The 19,461-nt window shown below is 36.2% G+C and overlaps 1 protein-coding gene across 3 annotated transcripts in view; it reads right to left on the bottom strand.

Moving 5' to 3' along the window:
* The window catches only part of ADGRL4 (adhesion G protein-coupled receptor L4), a 137,800-nt gene that overhangs the window by 37,405 nt on the left and 80,934 nt on the right, over positions 1-19,461 (bottom strand). For all 3 annotated transcript variants that reach the window (XM_044944805.2, XM_044944804.2, XM_006056658.4), the window contains 6 exons: positions 13,410-13,480; positions 12,438-12,617; positions 12,150-12,333; positions 10,683-10,799; positions 6,997-7,199; positions 316-489 (listed from right to left, as the gene is read on the bottom strand). In XM_044944805.2, the coding sequence (XP_044800740.2) occupies positions 316-489; positions 6,997-7,199; positions 10,683-10,799; positions 12,150-12,333; positions 12,438-12,617; positions 13,410-13,480 (929 nt within the window). The remainder of the gene's footprint in view (positions 1-315; positions 490-6,996; positions 7,200-10,682; positions 10,800-12,149; positions 12,334-12,437; positions 12,618-13,409; positions 13,481-19,461) is intronic.

Genomic DNA, 19,461 nt, shown 5'->3' with positions numbered 1-19,461 from the left:
CTTTAAAATGTACAAATGGTTCCTAAAAGCAGCATTAAAAACTAAAGCCTGGATAGAAATCTGATATATAACCTACTAGCTATTATAGACTGGTAAGTCTTACACTAAAAACAATGATAGATTTAAACTATATGTCATAGAATGCAGGTAAGAAAAGAGAGACTAAAAAAGGTAATGTTGAGATCGTATCAATAAATTAAATATGCTATTTACATCCAAAGAACATATAATAATTAATTATTGTCTTGAACAATGTGAAAAACAAGAAAAAAAGCAAAGCCAGATTTAGAAATATGAAGTGGGAAATTGCCTTACAATAGAAGAACCAGAAGACATCAAAATTGCAAAATGTGTTAGATGGTTACAGCGGCACGAGGTGTGGGTATCATTCGAGTGTGTCAGCTCACAGCCCTCTGAAGACCAGCTGCCATTCATGGTGTCAGGTAAGTAGTTCCAGAACGCACACTGACTCTTATATTTATCTGTGGACTGAAAAAGAGACATTTCACTGGTGAGAAAAGTCACACATATGATATCATTTCAGTTATATTTAAAATACTATTTTGCATAACAATATAATTAAAACCACGCCTAAAAAGTAAAGCATAAAATCAACACTAATAAGAGAGTGCTGCTGTTGTGTGAAAGAACTGAAGTTTTTCCTACGACCATGCTATATTTGATCAATTCTGTTTCATGTAGTTGTGAGAATTATCATCAACTGAGATCACGTAGGGGCTTACCAGGGGGCTCAGTGATAAAGAATCTGCTTGCTAATGCAGGAAATGCAGGAGACCAGGGTTGAACTCTTGAGTCAGGAAGATCCCCAGGAGGAGGAAATGGCAACCTATTCCAGTGTTCTTGCCTGGAAAATTCCATGGACTGAGGAGCCCGAAGGGCTAGAGGCCATGGGGTGGCCAAGAGTCAGACACGACTGAGCACTATCATGTATCTTATCTAGAATGGGGCATGACATATCTTTATTATCTTCAACAAATATTTATTGAGTATGCACTAGCTGTTAGTCATTGATTCAGGTGCTAAAAATAAAACACTGAACAAAACAGAAAAAGTGTTTGTATTGCTGACTTTATATTCTAATGAGAAGATGAGAAATTATTAAAAACGCCAGGGAAATGACAGCAGGATTAATCTTGAGGAGGCTTCTCACAGGAAAAGATGTTTAAGAAAATACTTCAATTAAGTGACACTGTGAGCCCTAAAGACTTGGGAACAGAGGGTTCTGATAGTTGGAATGGAAAACAGAAAAGCTCTGAAGTGAGACTCAACGAACGTTTTCCAGATATATCTAGAAGCCAATGCAGTTCCAGTAATGAATGAGATAAAGTGGTGAGTGTAAGATCATAGATCACAGGGGCTGATCAAACAGATTAAAGGATGATTGTTCAATACATTGCAGAGTTCTCCTTATCATATATTAACTAATCACAATACAATACCTAATGCACTTTAAGTTTTAATAAGTTATTCATAGAATGCTATATATCTATGCTAGTTTATCTTTTAGAAATAAAACTATTTACAATTATATAACAATTTACAGTTAACCACGTGCTTTCTCACCCACTTTGTTTAATCTGATCCTCCAAAGAGCCTTGTGAAGAGGGTATTGTATTAAGAGACTAAGATATGTCAAAACTGTATTTAAGACCTGGTGGCTCGGGGATAAAGAATCCATCTGCCAAGCAGGAGATGTAGGTTCGATTTCTGAGTTTGGAAGATCCCCTGCAGAAGGAAAGGGCAACCTACTGCAGTATACTTGCCTGGGAAATCCCATGGACAGAGGAGCCTGGCAGACTATAGTCCATGGGGTTGCAAAAGAGTTGGACATGACTCAGTGACTAAACAACAATAACAAATCATTGATAAGTGGAGTAAAACAGAATCAAACATAAATCTTCAGATTAAATATTTATTAAAGAAATTTATGCTGGTGGTTTAGTCACTATTCCGTGTCCAAATCTTGCGATCCCATAGACTGAATCCCACCAGGCTCTTTTGTCCTTGGGATTCTCCAGGCAAGAACACTGGAGTGGGTGGCCATTCCTTTCTCCAGAGGATCTTCTTGACCAAGGGATCAAATCCAGGTCTCCCCATCACAGGCAGATTCTTTACTGAGTCAGTAGGGAAGCCCATATGTACACTACCATGCATAAAATTATATTGGCTTCTCTGGTGGCTCAATCAGTAAGGAATATGCCTGCAATGCAGGAGACCCAAGTTTGATCCCTGGGTCGAGAAGAACCCCTGGAGAAGGAAATGGCAACCCCTCAGTATTCTTGCCTGAGAAATCCCACAGAGGGAGGAGCCTGGCCAGCTACAGTCAGGGTCATGAGTTGGACACAATTTAGTGACTAAACCAAACTACCAACACATAGGCAAGGCAGAGAAACCAGAGATCAAATTGTCAACATCTGTTAGGTCACATAAAAAGCAAGAGAATTCCAGAAAAAACATCTACTTCTGATTCATTGACTAAAGTTTTGACTTTGTGGATCACAACAAACTGTTCAATTCAGTTCAGTTCAGTTCACTTCAGTTGATCAGTGGTGTCCGACTCTTTGCGACCCCATGAACCGCAGCACGTCAGGCCTCCCTGTCCATCACCAACTCCCAGAGTCCACCCAAACCCATGTCCATTGAGTTGGTGATGCCATCCAACCATCTCATCCTCTGTTGTCCCCTTCTCCTCCTGCCTTCAATCCTCACCAGCATCAGGGTCTTTTCAAATGAGTCAGCTCTTTGCATCAGGTGGCCAAAGTATTGGAGTTTCAGCTTCAACATCAGTCCTTCCAATGAACACCCAGGACTGATCTCCTTTAGGATGGACTGGTTGGATCTCCTTGCAGTCCAAGGGACTCTCAAGAGTCTTCTCCAATACCACAGTTCAAAAGCATCAATTCTTTGGCACTCAGCTTTCTTTATAGTCCAACTCTCACATCCATACATGACCACAGGAAAAACCATAGCCTTGACTAGACGGACCTTTGATGGCAAAGTCATGTCTCTACTTTTTAATATGCTATCTAGGTTGGTCATAACTTTCCTTCCAAGGAGTAAGCATCTTTTAATTTCATGGCTGCAATCACCATCTGCAGTGATTTTGGAGCCCAGAAAAATAAAGTTTGACACTGTTTCCACTGTTTCCCCATCTATTTTCCATGAAGTGAAGGGACCGGATGCCATGATCTTCGTTTTCTGAATGTTGAGCTTTAAGCCAACTTTTTCACTCTCCTCTTTCACTTTCATAAAGAGGCTCTTTAGTTCTTCTTCACTTTCTGCCATAAGGGTGGTATCATCTGCATATCTGAGGTAATTGATATTTCTCCTGGCAATCTTGATTCTAGCTTGTGCTTCCTCCAGCCGAGCATTTCTCATGATATACTCTGCATATAAGTTAAATAAGCTGGGTGACAATATACAGCCTTGATGTACTACTTTTCCTATTTGGAACCAGTCTGTTGTTCCATGTCCAGTTCTAACTGTTGCTTCCTGACCTGCATACAGATTTCTCAGGAGGCAGATCAGGTGGTCTGGTATTCCCATCTCTTTCAGAATTTTCCACAGTTTATTGTGATCCACACAGTCAAAGGCTTTGGCATAGTCAATAAAGCAGAAATAGATGTTTTTCTGGAACTCTCTTGCTTTTTCCATGATCCAGCAGATGTTGGCAATTTGATCTCTGGTTCCTCTGCCTTTTCTAAAACCAGCTTGAATGTCTGGAAGTTCACGGTTCACATATTGCTGAAGCCTGGCTTGGAGAATTTTAAGCATCAATTCACTAGCGTGTGAGATGAGTGCAACTGTGCGGCAGTTTGAGCATTCTTTGGTATTGCCTTTCTTTGGGATTGGAATGAAAACTGACCATTTCCAGTCCTGTGGCCACTGCTGAATTTTCCAAATTTGCTGGTATATTCAGTGTAGCATTTTCACAACATCATCTTTCAGGATTTGAAATAGCTCAACTGGAATTCCATCACCTCCACTAGCTTTGTTCATAGTGATGCTTCCTAAGGCTGTGGAAAATTCTTAAAGTGGTGGGAATATCAGACCACCTTACCTGCCTCCTGCAAAACCTGTTTGCAGGTCAAGAAGCAACAGCTGGAATCAGACATGGAACAACAGACTGGTTCCAAATTGGGAATGGAGTATGTCAAAGCTCGTATACTGTCACTCTGCTTATTTAACTTATATGCAGAGTACATCATGTGAAATGCTGGGCTGGACAAAGCACAAGCTGGAATTAAGATTTCTGGGAGAAATATCAATAACCTCCAATATGCAGATGACAGCACCCTTATGGCAGAAAATGAAGAAGAATTAAAGAGCCTCATGATGAAAGTGAAAGAGGAGAGTAAAAGAGCTGGCTTAAAACTCAACATTCAGAAAACTAAGATCAAGGTATCTAGTCCCATCACTTCATGACAAATAGATGTGGAAACAATGGAAATAGTGAGAGATTTTATTTTTTTTGGCTCCAAAATCACTGCAGATGGTTTTTGCAGCCATGAAATTAAAAGATGCTTGCCCCTTAGAAGAAAAGCTATGACCAACCTAGACAGCGTATTAAAAAGCAGAGACATTACTTTGCTGACAAAGCTATGGTTTTTCCAGTAGTCATGTATGGATGTGAGAGTTGGACTATAAAGAAAGTTCAGTGCCAAAGAATTGATGGTTTTGAACTGTGGTGTTGGAGAAGACTCTTGAGGGTCTCTTGGACAGCAAGGAGATCAAACCAGTCACTCCTAAAAGGAATAACCTCTGAATATTCATTGAAAGGACTGATACTGAAACTGAAGCTCCAGTACTTTGGCCACCTGATGTGAAGAACTGACTCATTAGAAAAGACCCTGATGCTGGGAAAGATTGAAGGCAGGAGGAGAAGGGGACGACAGAGGATGAGATGGCATCACCGACTCAATGGACACAAGTTTGAGCAAGCTCTGGGAGACAGTGAAGGACTGGGAAGCCTGTCATGATGCAGTCCATGGGGTTGCAAAGAGTCAGACATGACTGAGTAACTGAAGAATAACAACAAATATGTAAAACAGCTAGTGGGAAACTGCTGTATAGCACAGGGAGCTCAGCTGAAGGCTTTGGATGACCTAGATGGGTAGGATGGGGGGTGGGGTGGAAGGGAGGTTCAAGAGGGAGGGAAATTTATACATATATAGCTGATTCTCTTTATTATACAGAAGAAACTAATACAATATTGTAAAGCAATTATACCCTAATTAAAATAACATAGAAAAACCATGAGACCACGTAAAAGAACAATGTATTTTTTTCTAGGATCAAAAGGTCATTTGCATTTAGTATCTGAAAATATCTAAACTTATTTTCCATTCTTAAAACATTTCACATCTTCTTTTTCCCTCAACAGAATGCCTATCAATGTTTAGGTCTGAGCTACTAGTTATTTGGATTTTCCATACACTTTAGTTTCTCTCTACATCAGACATCTTTCTTTACAGTGACACATCTGGACTGTATGTAAGCATATATAGTGGTCCCTTGATAGCCACAGGTGATTGATTCCAGGACTCCTGTGCATCCTGAAAACCACAGATGCTCGAGTGACTTCCAGAAAATAGGGTTTGCATCTAATTTATGCACATCTTCTCAGATATTTTAAATCATCTCTAGATTACTTATAATATACAATAAAATGTAAATGCTATGTAAATAATTGATGGCCTGCAATAAATTCAAGTTTTGCTTTTTGGAACTTTCTGGAATTTTTCCCCTCAAATATTTTCCATCTGTGTGTGGTTGAATTCATGGATGTGGAACCTGTGGATATGGAAGGCTGACTATACGTTCTTTGAGTCCCCTGTTTCCCATAAACATGCAAATACAATTTTCAATTTGCATGACAACCTTGCCCAGCTTCAAGGTTCTCTAAATGGAGCTTCTGAGGCACTTTAATCATGTACTAGGACTGAAATTCAATTGAAAGCCCAAGAAACCATCAACGGTATGCAGCAAACCATATGATTTCGTGTTTCCCCGTTCACTTTTAGGTCTATAAAAAACCTAAATGCTTGGTTATTTCTAATCATATTTTTTTCATTATATGGTTTTAATTATATATGGATTTGAAAAAAGATTTAGAATAACAATAAAAGAGTAAAGTGGTCTCAGATACTTTCTTTAGGAAAAAATATTATAAACTTCTCTATGATTTCACTGTAATCAGCACTCAAATCCCTCCAAATATTGTTTTATATGACAATTATTAACCAAACATTTCCCTCATTACAAAAGTAATATTTGTCTCTTTGATATATTTTTATAACTTATTCCTTGAAGGTACAGAGATTTCCAAAATGAACAATGTACTTTTAAAACTAAAATGTAGTTTAATTTCAGAGATCAAATACATAAAATTCTTTGGTATTCATTAGAAAGTATAAAAAGCACTGAAAGTACCAAGCTATTTATTTTTAGCTACACAGTTTTTAAATTTAGATCATTTTATTTGTTTCAATATTTTTGGCTGTGATGGATCTTCAGTGCTGTGTGGGCTTTCTCTACTTTCAGCAAGCAGGGGCTGTGCTTTAGCTGCCTTGTGTGGGCTTCTCTTTGCAGTGGCTTCTCTAGTTGCAGAGCATGCGCTCTAGGATGTGGGCTTCAGTAGTTGGGAGCGTGTGGGTTCAACAGTTGCGGTTCCTGGGCTCTAGAGCACAGCCTCAATAGTTGAGGTGCATGTGCTTAGGTGCTCTGTGGCATGCAGGGTCTTCCCGGACCAGGGATTGAACCCTTGTCTCCTGTATTGGCAGGCAAATTCCGAGCCACTGGAGAAGCCCCCAAAATATTTTATAGAAAAATTAGCTGAAATCACTTTACTCTTTGATTTTGAATTTGTAGGTTTAAACTCAAGAATTCACATACAATTAAAGTGACACAACAAAAAAACTCATTTCTTTGAATGTTTCACAATAATAATCAATAGTCACTGGAATTTCAACTTACCTTTATGTGACTTAATGTAAATGTTACTTTTTCAAGTTCGTATAATGTGGGTGGGTTTGAGCTAATTGAGAGTGAAATTACTGAAGAGATGACTCTTCCCTCTTCTTCAGCTTTATCATAACTTTGAGGTTCCAATAAGTTGTCAGATGATGAAAACAGAGGACCAATGCTCTTATAATATAAAAATGCAACTGCAACACTGCCTGTCAATCAAATAAAGGCATTCAGAAAAATTCTTAAAACAAACATAGAAGAGGCAGTTATACACATTCCCAGATACTGAAATGTGGGTCTTATTATATCTATGCTCACATCATCAAACAATATTAAAACAGGTTCTCTGACCTCTATGACTCTGATCATGGACTGTAGCATCTCCTTGGCACAAACTATAGTTAGGAGAAATTCTGTCCTAGATAAATTTACATCTAAGTGCTGAGTAAGAACCAAGTATATGTCTTTCAAGGCAGCCATTTATCCGCACCCTCAGACTCTCCAGATGTAGCACATAACCCAATACTAGGAATGTTACCAGATCAGTCCATACTATCTCATGACTATTTTTTCCTTAGCCTGGACTCTGCACCTACTTTACTGGATCTCAAATTGCCTCAGTTTTTGTAGCAGTTCATTATCACTGATATTAATTGTGTGAACAACTCAACATCAGCATCTATTGTCTTTTAAAATTCCCATCTTCACTTAGGTCATGTAACTTCTCTGCTGTATAGAATAATAGACAGTAAATTGAGGAATTTATATTCAGAATTTATTTATTTAGAATTAGAAGTTCTGGTTTTAGTCATTGCTTACACTTGTCTGTCCCTGGGTAAACTTGAACATTCTCATGTAAAACATCATGAGTGAATAATGATACTCCCCCTGGCTATTTACTTGGATAAGGTGGAGACCATGTACTGTCATTATATGAGAGAGTTGTCTGTAAAATTTAAGATGCTATATTAAGATGATTATTGCTATACTTATTAACTGGAAACATTATATGCTTGCTTCGATGCTTGAACAACTTAGGAATAACTCTACCATATTCATTTGTTTCCTCAAATTTGTGACACAAGTAAATAATCTGAAAAGCACAAAATAATCACAATCATTAATACAAATGTTGACAATGTCATCAAAAACAAAGGATTGTGATACAAAGCTGGAACACTCCACATCACAATTTAATATATTTATTAGTAAAGAGTATTCTTTGGATATCATTATGTGAGCTAGAAGTTGCAAAAATATATCAATATGCTTTATTTTATTTTATTATTTTTTAACTTTACAATATTGTATTGGTTTTGCCTTATATCAAAATGAATCCGCCACAGGTATACATGTGTTCCCCATCCTGAACCCTCCTCCTATCTCAGTCTAGAAAGGTACCAAAGACACCACTAAGAGTCTTGCTGACATTCAGATACGTTACATATTTTCCTAAACTGTTAGCTCAGAGAAATGTTAGTATACCATGTTTGAGCTAGTGAAATTATGATGGCTCTAGGAGATTGGCAGCTAAGCCAGCATTTGCTATGGACAGACCTGGGTCAGAAGCAGAACCTGGAAACCTGTTAGGTGAACCTGAAAACCTGTTAGGTGAACCTGACTTAGTCCAGTTGATGAACAAGTTCATACAAAAGCAACTTCTCAGAGGTTGTAGGAGGGGATGGTTCAAAATCAAATGAAGCAGCATAAAGATAACATGGATTTAAAACTATGAATGACTCCTATCTTTTCTAAAGGAAACTTTTTTAACATCAATTTTGAGTAAAAGAAGATACATACCATATAGAATGGTTCAAAATACCTTTTTAATTTTTTTCTGAGTATAGTTTCAATATTTGTTCATTTTTATCATATGCAACCTATTTTAATTTCTCACTAATTCTAGGCCTGATCTGGCTTTTAATTTTCATATCAGTTCAGTATCTGTTTTTGTAAACTAGTTCATTCATTAACGACAGACACCAAAATTCAGTACATAAAAAATATTAAAAATCATCTGTGCCTCCTGTATTTTCCTACTGATGACATTATGCAGCTTTTAACTAATGCATGCTTTCATTAACGGATTTTGTCAATAAATGAATAATTGCATGTAGACATCATTGAATGGGTTTGATCAGTTTGTTACACTTGTCCTTCTTTTAAAGATTCAACCTTGAGGAAAACAAATTTTCCTCTTCTGCATTCTTGAGAGCCAGTATTACTGTCCCTTTCAAATGTCAGAGTTTGCATGCATGATTATGAAATATAACAAACCTACCGTACACTCAGACAGGATCTCTTTGAGATATTAATTCCATGACAATTTTATCATCTGTCACTATGATAAGTATTTTCAATGTCTTTATTCTCAGTTTCTAAATCCTACTCAAATTGTCTTTGAAAATACAACAGTTTAACACATTCTTTGGATTTGCTCCTAAATATTATGTGTGTGCTTGGTTAATTAGAATATGATATAATGGGGTAAGAACCATGGGTCCAATGGCAGTATGGCTTAGTTATTTTTGCTTTTTTATGGCCATCTGTTCCCTACTTTTGAATAAAAAATGACAAGAAAAAAATTGAGAGGATAATATCAATGGATTAGAAACACATTTCCCATTAGTGCTGTAAAAATTTTTTTAAAAAGATATTTTTTCTGAGAATGATAGCACAAACTGCTTTTTAACAATAAAGACAATGTATTTTTTTAAATAAAATGATGTCTATAAAGTGACATATGTGTATTATTACATATATCTTCCATTTTATGTATGATCACCTATACTTGCTTTGAGAAAAGATTATAATCATGCTTTCTTTAGGTAATATATTTTGACCTATATGAGAACAACAATATTTCTATTATCAGCAGGGTTGTTACTTTTTTTTTTTTTCCTAAGTGCATTGCACTGAGGACAGATAAATGGTTAAACTAGAATAGCAGCTGCTAGCTTGTCTGTGGTTAGGTGACAAGGAAAACCTGTTCAGGGCTGATTTCTATGTTAACTCCTTCCCTTCAAGTTTTAGTTCTGTATTATCTGTTACATATATAGAGATAAATCCATTAACTTCTCATGCTTTAGTTTTATTGTCCATAAAATGAGGATATTAGTTAGATAATTATAAAGTCATCTGCTAGTACTAGCCCTCTGGATCACATTTCTTAAGAAACCCTGCCTTTAGTTTAGTTGAAGAGTTATTGTACAAAGACTAAGAAATGAACAGAAGAGAAATTCAAGCTTAAACAATAACTTTCTACCTTTTTTGAAAACTATTTCTATTTGTCTTCCTCACACAATCCCAAATTCAGGCTCACAATGGGGAATATGAAGGATTTCTAAAGAAGAACTATTAAAAGGACTTTATTAAAATTATAGCATCCACTGACTGCTGCAAAATGAGGAATAAAACGACAGTTCCTTTGTATATTTCCACTGGGATCCTAACAATGTTAGACAATTACAGATTTGGAGGGTCAAGGACAAGAAGAACCTAGATATGAGCTAAAATTCTCCCCAGGTATTTTTATCATAATAAAAATATCAAATACAAATATAGAATTTCTATGTATAAACATATTTTTCTATAGAAAACCACACATGTTATAAGCACATATGATACAAGTAAATGTATGGTATTTATTGCAAAACATTGAAATATTGTTTATAAGTTTGTCAAAGTCCTACCATTTGAATCATATGCAGTTTTTCTCTTTGGAAATATCTTTATATTATCTCCGTCCATATTCATATGGGGATGAATATATTTTATGTGATGTGAATCAAAAAAGAAAGCTTTGAGAGCTGAAACAAAAATATGAAAATAATAAATTCTCTGACATTAGTTTAATTAATATATTTAGTTAGAAAGAAGTTGATCTATCATTATCATATTTCAACTCTTAATTACATCAGGTAGAATGAATGTATTCTGAACATGATGTCTAGACATTATAATGTGTATTTAAAAATTTAATTCAAGTTTATAGTTTTTTTATTACACTACAGCATTCATTTAATTCTATCTCTATTAATAAAATAAAAGAAAATATGTACACAAAGAAGCTATAAATCATAATTACTAAAGCAGACAAGAAATTGCAATGTATTAGAGGATTATATCTACAACATAATTTATTATATACAGAGTGACTGAATTAAATTCTTGAGTGATAATTTCCTTACCTGTGCATAGTCACCTTTTTCATGAACGGATATAGAAATTTAAGCTTCTATATATGAGTCACAATGCTTGTTATCTTAATTTTGAGTAACTGGTGAGTCCTGATGACATATGATTTTTGTGTATCTACTACTGTACAGCAGGATAGTATCCAGAAAATATAATAGAGGTGTATGTGATGATTATTTCAGAAAGTGTACCTTGTTGCCTCAGAGCAACTTTACAGGCAAGCTCAGTTTGATCCAGATTCTTAAAAGTGTCAAGCATGAGATTTCATAAAGCAGGAAATATTCTAATTTGCTATGTTAATTGCTTTATATTACTGAAAGGCAAATGATTCCTAATGAGAAATTAAAATATACTACATTCATGACAAAGATATATGCCCAAAGGATTTCAATGTTAAAAATAAGAATCAGATTATTGCAGAAACAATAAAAATTATGCTTGTGAAGTGGTGTTAGAAGTCAGGATGGCATTACCTTTAGGGCTCAGGAGGTGGTTGGCAAGGGGGATGAGGGGTCTTCTGAGGTGTTATTATACAGATGTGTTCATTTTGTGAAAATTCATCAACTTATATTCATTTGATAAGTACATTTGTCTTTATATGGGTTATAATTCAATAAAAGTTTGACTTTAAATATATTACATCCAGAAAATCTATTTATACTATCAGCGGTCAAGACAGATCCTGCCAAGTCATGAGATGACAAGGAAGTAAGGTTCTCTGAGCATTTAAATGATAAACAGTTCAGAAATAGGAAAAGGTGAAAGTTGCAAGTAGGAGACAAATCTCATGCATTCATCATCCTTTTTATTCAAACTTCATTCATACCCACTCTTGTGATATGCATCATCATTTACATCTGTACTGTCAATTTAATTAACAGCAGTTTAGATACTTTTCATCTCTTTTGAGAATGGCTTCTTTGGAAAACACTATTGCCTTGAAATTGACCTTGACTTCTTACCTATATCACTTGAATTAGTATCAAACTGAGTGGTCTTTTGAAAGTTCTGAGATATCCTTAAGGTAGCCTGCTCAGCAGTATGTATTAGTTTTGTGAGATGAGTTATTCTCTGATTTGTAGATAACTTGTCCCAAACTGTAAATGTATCCTTTTGAACAAAATTATTCAGAGTTTTTACAAATTCCTGTTGAAAAAAAGTGTAGCTTTTAAAAATGTTGGAATCTTACATTAATCACAGATGTAAGGAAACTTTTAAACTTATATTGAGTTAAAGCTCAACATACTTACAGTAAGAGTTGAATTAGAAGAGGTGTCCTTGGCTGAATTCGAGCTGTTCATGTAACCCAATAATGGGGATGATTCAGCTAATACTTCTGTATATGCAATTATATCCATCGGTGAAAGATCTTTCAAAGAATTTCTATAGACTTCTCGTAGCAAAGCCACAGGTTCTTCTATGTGTCTTATCTGAACAAATACGAGTTCAGAAAAAGAAAACCAGCTTAAAGCACTATTGGGTCTTTGCAAGAATACAGGTTACATGTTAAATATGTTTTTTTCACTCCTACACGTAAGCTATCAGACTACAACAAAACCCGAACATGAAGCAATGAAACCTGGAAGTATTTATAAAGGATTAGCAAATAGCTTAAAAAGCATAGAAGTTACTTCAGAAAGGCAATGCACATTTGAATTTATCATTTTAAACTAGCTTTTAAAATGTATAATAAATTATGACTTAATTTGAATTAAATTTTAGTAAACCAGAATTTTTTTTTACATGATAAAATGGCAATTTACTTTACCTGATTGCTAATGAGTCATGTTGAAACTCACTTCTAATCATAGGACAATAATTTCATGGACGTCTTACTCTTTGGAACAGTATTACTTTGGTGTACAAAATCTAATTGCATACAACTATGTCTCCTTAGAATGTGGAAATGGCCTGTGATCAAAATGTGTTTTTACTATTTTACCCATCAAATTTCTTAACATGTTGTAATAACTTGCCAGTGTACAGAATAGTGAAAAAGTAACTTACATTAAATATATGTCTTCTTCAGTATTTTGGGGATTTTCAAATTAATTTTATCTGACACCCAAACAAAATACTTGGATCTTTATATGTAAATATTTTCAACTCTACATGAACATCAACAGTTTGGTACTCTTAAAAAAAAATGTGCCTTTGAAAAGATTATAACTGAAACTAAAATGTCAAAACAGAATAAAATTTAATTCAACTCTTTTACTCACTTTTGTTAAAGTTTTATTAATATTTTCAGCAACACAGGCATTATCTAAATGGCAGTCTGGATTCACAATTTCTGTAGAAAAAAATAGTTATGTATTAAGCTTCAAAAAATATTTTCTCTAAGATAATTATATTGACTCCAATGATTTTGCTCACTTATTTAGATATTAAGACACATTCTTAACATTTGAGTTTTATTTTTATTTATTCATGAAAGTTCATTTATTTAAAACACTTTTTATTATTATTTAAGTTTTACTCCTCATAAAAATTCACTTATTTTTATTCATTAAAATGCAAACTATTTTATGGAAAATAGAAAATTATAGTTACTGAAATGAAATAGGGTATATGGGATCAGTGGTAAAGAACCCGCCTACCAGTGCAGGAGATGGGGTTTGATCCCTGGGTTGGGAAGAGCCCCTGGAGAAAGAAATGACAACTCACTCCAGTGTTTTTGCCTGGGAAACCCCATGGACAGAAGGAGCCTGGCAGGCTACAGTGCATGGAGTCACAAGAGTTGGACATGACTTAGTGACTAAACAACAATTACATAAAACATGTGATCTACATTTGCCATTAAATAAAACATCTTCCATTATTTCATTTTATAGATAAAGGACTACTGGCACGTTTCTTGGAAGGTGTAGCTCTTTGATACTTCAAAACTATGCAGTCATATTTTATATAGTGCTTTAAGATTTTATTTTTTTATGTGGACCATTTTTAAAGTCTTTATTGAATTTGTTACTGGTAGCTCAGCTGGTAAAGAATCCACCTACAATGCAGGAGACCTGGGTTTGATCCCTGGGTTGGGAAGATTGCCTGGAGAAGTGAAAGGCTACCCACTCCAGTATTCTGGCCTGGAGAATTCCATGGACTATATAGTCCATGGGCTTGCAAAGAGTTGGACATGACTGAGTGACTTTCACTTTTTTGGCTGTGAGGCATGTGGGATCTTAGTTTCTCAACCAGGGATTGAACTTGCACCCCCCTGTATTGGAAGGTGAAGTCTTAACCACTGGACCACCAGAGAAGTCCCCATAGTGCTTTGATAACACATAAAATTAAATAGTATATTTATTTTGGCAATAAATGCTATCAATAGGTATCAACAGTGATTTCCTGTGGATGTCTGATAACCTTCCCTGCAGGAACAGTTATAGCCACCATTAATTTTTTTACAAGTTCATTTTCACCACAGGCAAATGATTCACTGTCCTCATCAATATCTGGAAATATTTGAAAAATAAAGATTTTAATCTAGTGCTCATATAGTTGCTACTTTGTTGATAATAGTATTACATACTGTTAGTAATTTCAAATCAAATTCCATAAGAAAGCAAGACAAGTGCCATCATCTGGAAAAGGAAGGGCAAACTTAGCTGCATATATTTTCAACTTTCTTTTGGTCAATCCATTTGGACAGTATATTGAAAATGCTATTCATAGACCAACATTTGAATTGCTTTCTGAAGAGCAGGATTCATCAGCAAAATTATTAAGTCATAATTTCCATCACTGATGATGCAATGTTTATTCCTAATTAAATAATAATCTAATTTCAAAAACACATTTAGAAACAAACATTCTCTGTTTTCTAGTATTAAACTGACTGAACAACTCAGTTTAGAATAATCTGGAGGGCAAAAAAAAAAAGAGTAGCCCATTTTCTTTCCAAAGCCTCATTATTCCATACGTGCATGCTAAGTTGTTTCAGTTCAGTTCAGTTGCTCAGCCATGTCCAACTCTTTGAGACCCCATGAACCGTAGCATGCCAGGCCTCCCTGTCCATCATCAAATCCCGGAGTCCACCTAAACCCTGTCCATCGAGTTGGTGATGCCGTTCAACCATCTCATCCTCTGTCGTCCCCTTCTCCTCCTGCCCTCAATCTTTCCCAGCATCAGGGTCTTTTCCAATGAGTCAGCTCTTTGCATCAGGTGGCCAAAGTATTGGAGTTTCAGCTTCAACATCAGTCCTTCCAATGAACACCCAGGACTGATCTCCTTTAGGATGGACTGGCTGGATCTCCTTGCAGTCCAAGGGACTCTCAAAGAGTCTTATCCAACACCACAGTTCAAAAGCATCAAGTCTTCAGTGCTCAGCTTTCTTTATAGTCCAACTCTCACATCCATGCATGACCACTGGAAAAACCATAGCCTTGACTAGATGGACCTTTGTTGGCAAAGTAATGTGGTTTTTTAATATGCTGTCTACGTTGGTCATAACTTTCCTTCCAAGGAGTAAGCGTCTTTTAATTTCATGGCTGCAGTCACCATCTGCAGTGATTTTGGAGCCCAGAAAAATAAAGTCAACCATTGTTTCCCACTGTTTCCCCATCTATTTGCCATGAAGTGATGGGACCAGATGCCATGATCTTAGTTTTCTGAATGTTGAGCTTTAAGCCAACTTTTTTACTCTCCTCTTTCAGTTTCATCAAGGGGCTCTTTAGTTCCTCTTCACTTTCTACCATAAGGGTGGTGTCATCTAAATATCTGAGATTATTGATATTTCTCCCAGCAATCTTGATTCCAGCTTGTGCTTCATCCAGCCCAGCGTTTCTCATGATGTATGCTGCATATAAGTTAAATAAGCAGGGTGATAATATACAGCCTTGACATACTCCTTTTCCTATTTGGAACCAGTCTGTTGTTCCATGTCCAGTTCTAACTGGTGCTTCCTGACCTGCATACAGGTTTCTCAAGAGGCAGGTCAGGTGGTCTGGTATTCCCATCTCTTTCAGAATTTTCCACAGTTTATTGTGATCCACACAGTCAAAGGCTTTGGAATAGTCAATAAAGCAGATATAGATGGTTTTCTTGAACTTTCTTGCTTTTTCAATGATCCAGTGGATGTTGGCAATTTGATCTCTGGTTCCTCTGCCTTTTCTAAAACCAGCTTGAACATCTGGAAGTTCACGGTCCACATATTGCTGAAGCCTGGCTTGGAGAATTTTAAGCATTACTTTACTAGCATGTGAGATGAGTGCAATTGTGAGGTAGTTTGAGCATTCTTTGGCATTGCCTTTCTTTGGGATTGGAATGAAAACTGACCTTTTCCAGTCCTGTGGCCACTGTTTAGCTTTCCAAATTTGCTGGCATATTGAGTGCAGCACTTTCACAGCATCATCTTTCAGGATTTGAAATAGCTCAACTGGAATTCCATCACCTCCACTAGCTTTGTTCATAGTGATGCTTTCTAAGGCCCCCTTGACTTCACATTATGTCTGGCTCTAGGTAAGTGATCACACCATCGTGATTATTTGGGTCATGAAGCTCTTTTTTGTACAGTTCTTCCGTGTATTCTTGCCACCTCTTCTTGGTATCTTCTGCTTCTGTTAAGTCCCTACCATTTCTGTCCTTTATTGAGCCCATCTTTGCATGAAATGTTCCCTTGGTATCTCTAATTTTATTGAAGAGATCCCTAGTCTTTCCAATTCTATTATTTTCCTCTATTTCTTTGCATTGATCACTGAGGAAGGCTTTCTTATCTCCCCTTGCTATTCTTTGAAACTCTGCATTCAAATGGGTATATCTTTCCTTTTCTCCTTTGCTTTTCGCTTCCCTTCTTTTCACAGATATTTGTAAGGCCTCCTCAGACAGCTATTTTGATTTTTTGCATTTCTTTTTCTTGGGGATGGTCTTGATTCCTGTCTCCTGTAGTGTCATGAACTTCCATCCATAGTTCATCATGCACTCTGTCTATCAGATCTAGTCCCTTAAATCTATTTCTCACTTCCACTGTATAGTCATAAGGGATTTGTGTCCAACTCTTTCCGACTCTATGGACTGTAGCCCTCCAGGCTCCTTGGTCCATGGGATTCTTCAGGCAAGAATGCTGGAGTGGGTTGCCATTTCATACTCCAGGAGATCTTCCCAACTTAGCGGCTGAACCCATATCTCTTATGCCTCCTGCATTGGCAAGGAGGCTTCTTTACCACTAGCATCCTCTGGGATGCCCCTCATTTTTCTGTATAAGTTAACTGAAAAAATTAATATGTAGCAGAATGTGTGATTCAGTGTCCTTAAAATCTTATAAAAACTTACAACTTTTGTTCAGGGTATATTTTGCCATCATTCTTAATGCGCAGTCATCATAGATAAAGTAACAAATTGTACAGAATTAAGTCTTAGATTTTCAGTATATATCAAAGCTACAATAAAAGTGATAGGTTATAAACTCACATAATTTATATTCTTAATTTAAAATTTTACATACTATAATGAAGAGTGAAATATAACTTAAATTTATAAAGATAGTATAAATACTCTGCCAGAAGGCAAAGATCCAATATGGAGTGACTCCAAGGGACTGAACAGTCCAGATAATTACTTTAAATTAATGCAGAAATTTCTGTGCTCCTAAGTCTACCTCTCCATGTTAGAGAATAAGTCTGTAATTCTGAATATATAATTTGATTTTTTAAAAATGAATAGAGGAGCACAATACTGTTTGCCTTTTTATAAAGGGAGAGTAATCAAGATCCAATTAAAATGTCATTTCACTAGATATATAAAATGTAGCTGATCCAAATTTCTCATTTTAAGAATGCAAAAATGGTATAAACACCCCCCTCAACCCCCATTAAACCTCACACCACCAGGTAGTAAGTCTCATCTGTTCCTAAAGAAATTTCTGTTTGCTAAATAGGTGATGGTACTGGATTTAAGAAGATGATTAGCGGGCCTGGAAAAGCAGTAGAAAATGCCTCGTTCTTCTGCCAAGGCTATTTGGTCATGATCTGTCTGTGTGTGCTCATTCAGTCAGTCATGTCTGACTTTTAGCAGCCACGTGGACTGTATCCCACCAAGCTTTTCTGTCCATGGAATATTCCAGACAAGAATACTGGAGTGGGTTGCCATTCCCTCCTCCAGGGGATCGTCCAGACCCAGGGACTGAACCCACATCTCCTGCATCTCCTGCTTTGGCAGGCAGATTCTTTACCACTGTGCCACCTGAAAAGTCCGCAGTCATGATCTGTATTACCCAGATATCCAGTCCTCTACTTTTAAAGGAATAATGCTGCCCTAGCACCTTCACTCTCTTCCTGAATTTCTATACACATGTAATCATAAACTGTCACTTCACACACACACACGACAGAAATAAAGGAGGGAGTGAAAGCTGTTGGCTCTTGAGTATCATTAGGGAAAACTTTCCAGTTTGGGCTGAAGTAAAGATGCTAGTGGACAGCAGACTAGAAGTAATATTTTTCATGAAATCAAGAAGTAAGAAAAAATAAAAGAAAGCAAAAGACTAGTCTTTTTTGGAGCAGTGTTGAATAAATTATTTGTGTAGCACCCAAATGAGGATAGTATCCCAATGAAGGTGTGAAGAGATCCATGAAGTATCATAAACAGAAAAATTCATTTCATGGGAAAGAAAGCTATGTTCTCCGAATACCCTTATTTCACACTTTCAGCCTTCTACGGTTAATTGGAAACAAAGTGCTGATTTCTCTCAATTTCAAAATCATTTAGAAAGGTGCAGCTTTTCTTGGGAACTTTATCCCAAATCCAATCTCTGAAAAACATACTGATTTTAACTTTGCAAATGCCATTTTAATCCTCCCTCATGCCTTTGGACATAAGTGTACACAGTCTTGGGGTTTCCTGGTGGCTCAGACAGTATCATTGCTCTTGACAGTTTCAGCGTTCCCCTGTGTATTCTATACACCCTGTGGTCCTTATTTGGGGTTTTCTGCTATGGTTTCAGCTCTACCAGCACCCACTCAGCTGTTTGCTATCCCAGCATGTCAGCCTTGAACCAACTAAGGCATTTCAACTTCTGAATTCACCAAGTAACAGAATGTTACTCTTAAAAATAATGAGGTCATACCCTTGGAGATGAATATTTGAAATTAGGATTATGCAAATTTTATATTCTGACTCCAAATATTCTAGAAGAATATCAATCACCTTACCAAAGATATGTTTTTCAAACCTTTGTTACCCCATTAAAGACATGTTTTCTGAATTATATACTTTCCTTGTTTACATTCTTGTTCCCCTAGCTTTTTACTAAAATGTAGATACTAAGTTTGCTATCCTTCT

This window comes from Bubalus bubalis, chromosome 6, assembly GCF_019923935.1.
Source record: "Bubalus bubalis isolate 160015118507 breed Murrah chromosome 6, NDDB_SH_1, whole genome shotgun sequence".
NCBI classification, from domain to species: domain Eukaryota; kingdom Metazoa; phylum Chordata; class Mammalia; order Artiodactyla; family Bovidae; genus Bubalus; species Bubalus bubalis.
The sequence above is the reverse complement of the archived record's forward strand: the minus strand, read 5'-3'. Positions and strand labels throughout refer to the sequence as shown.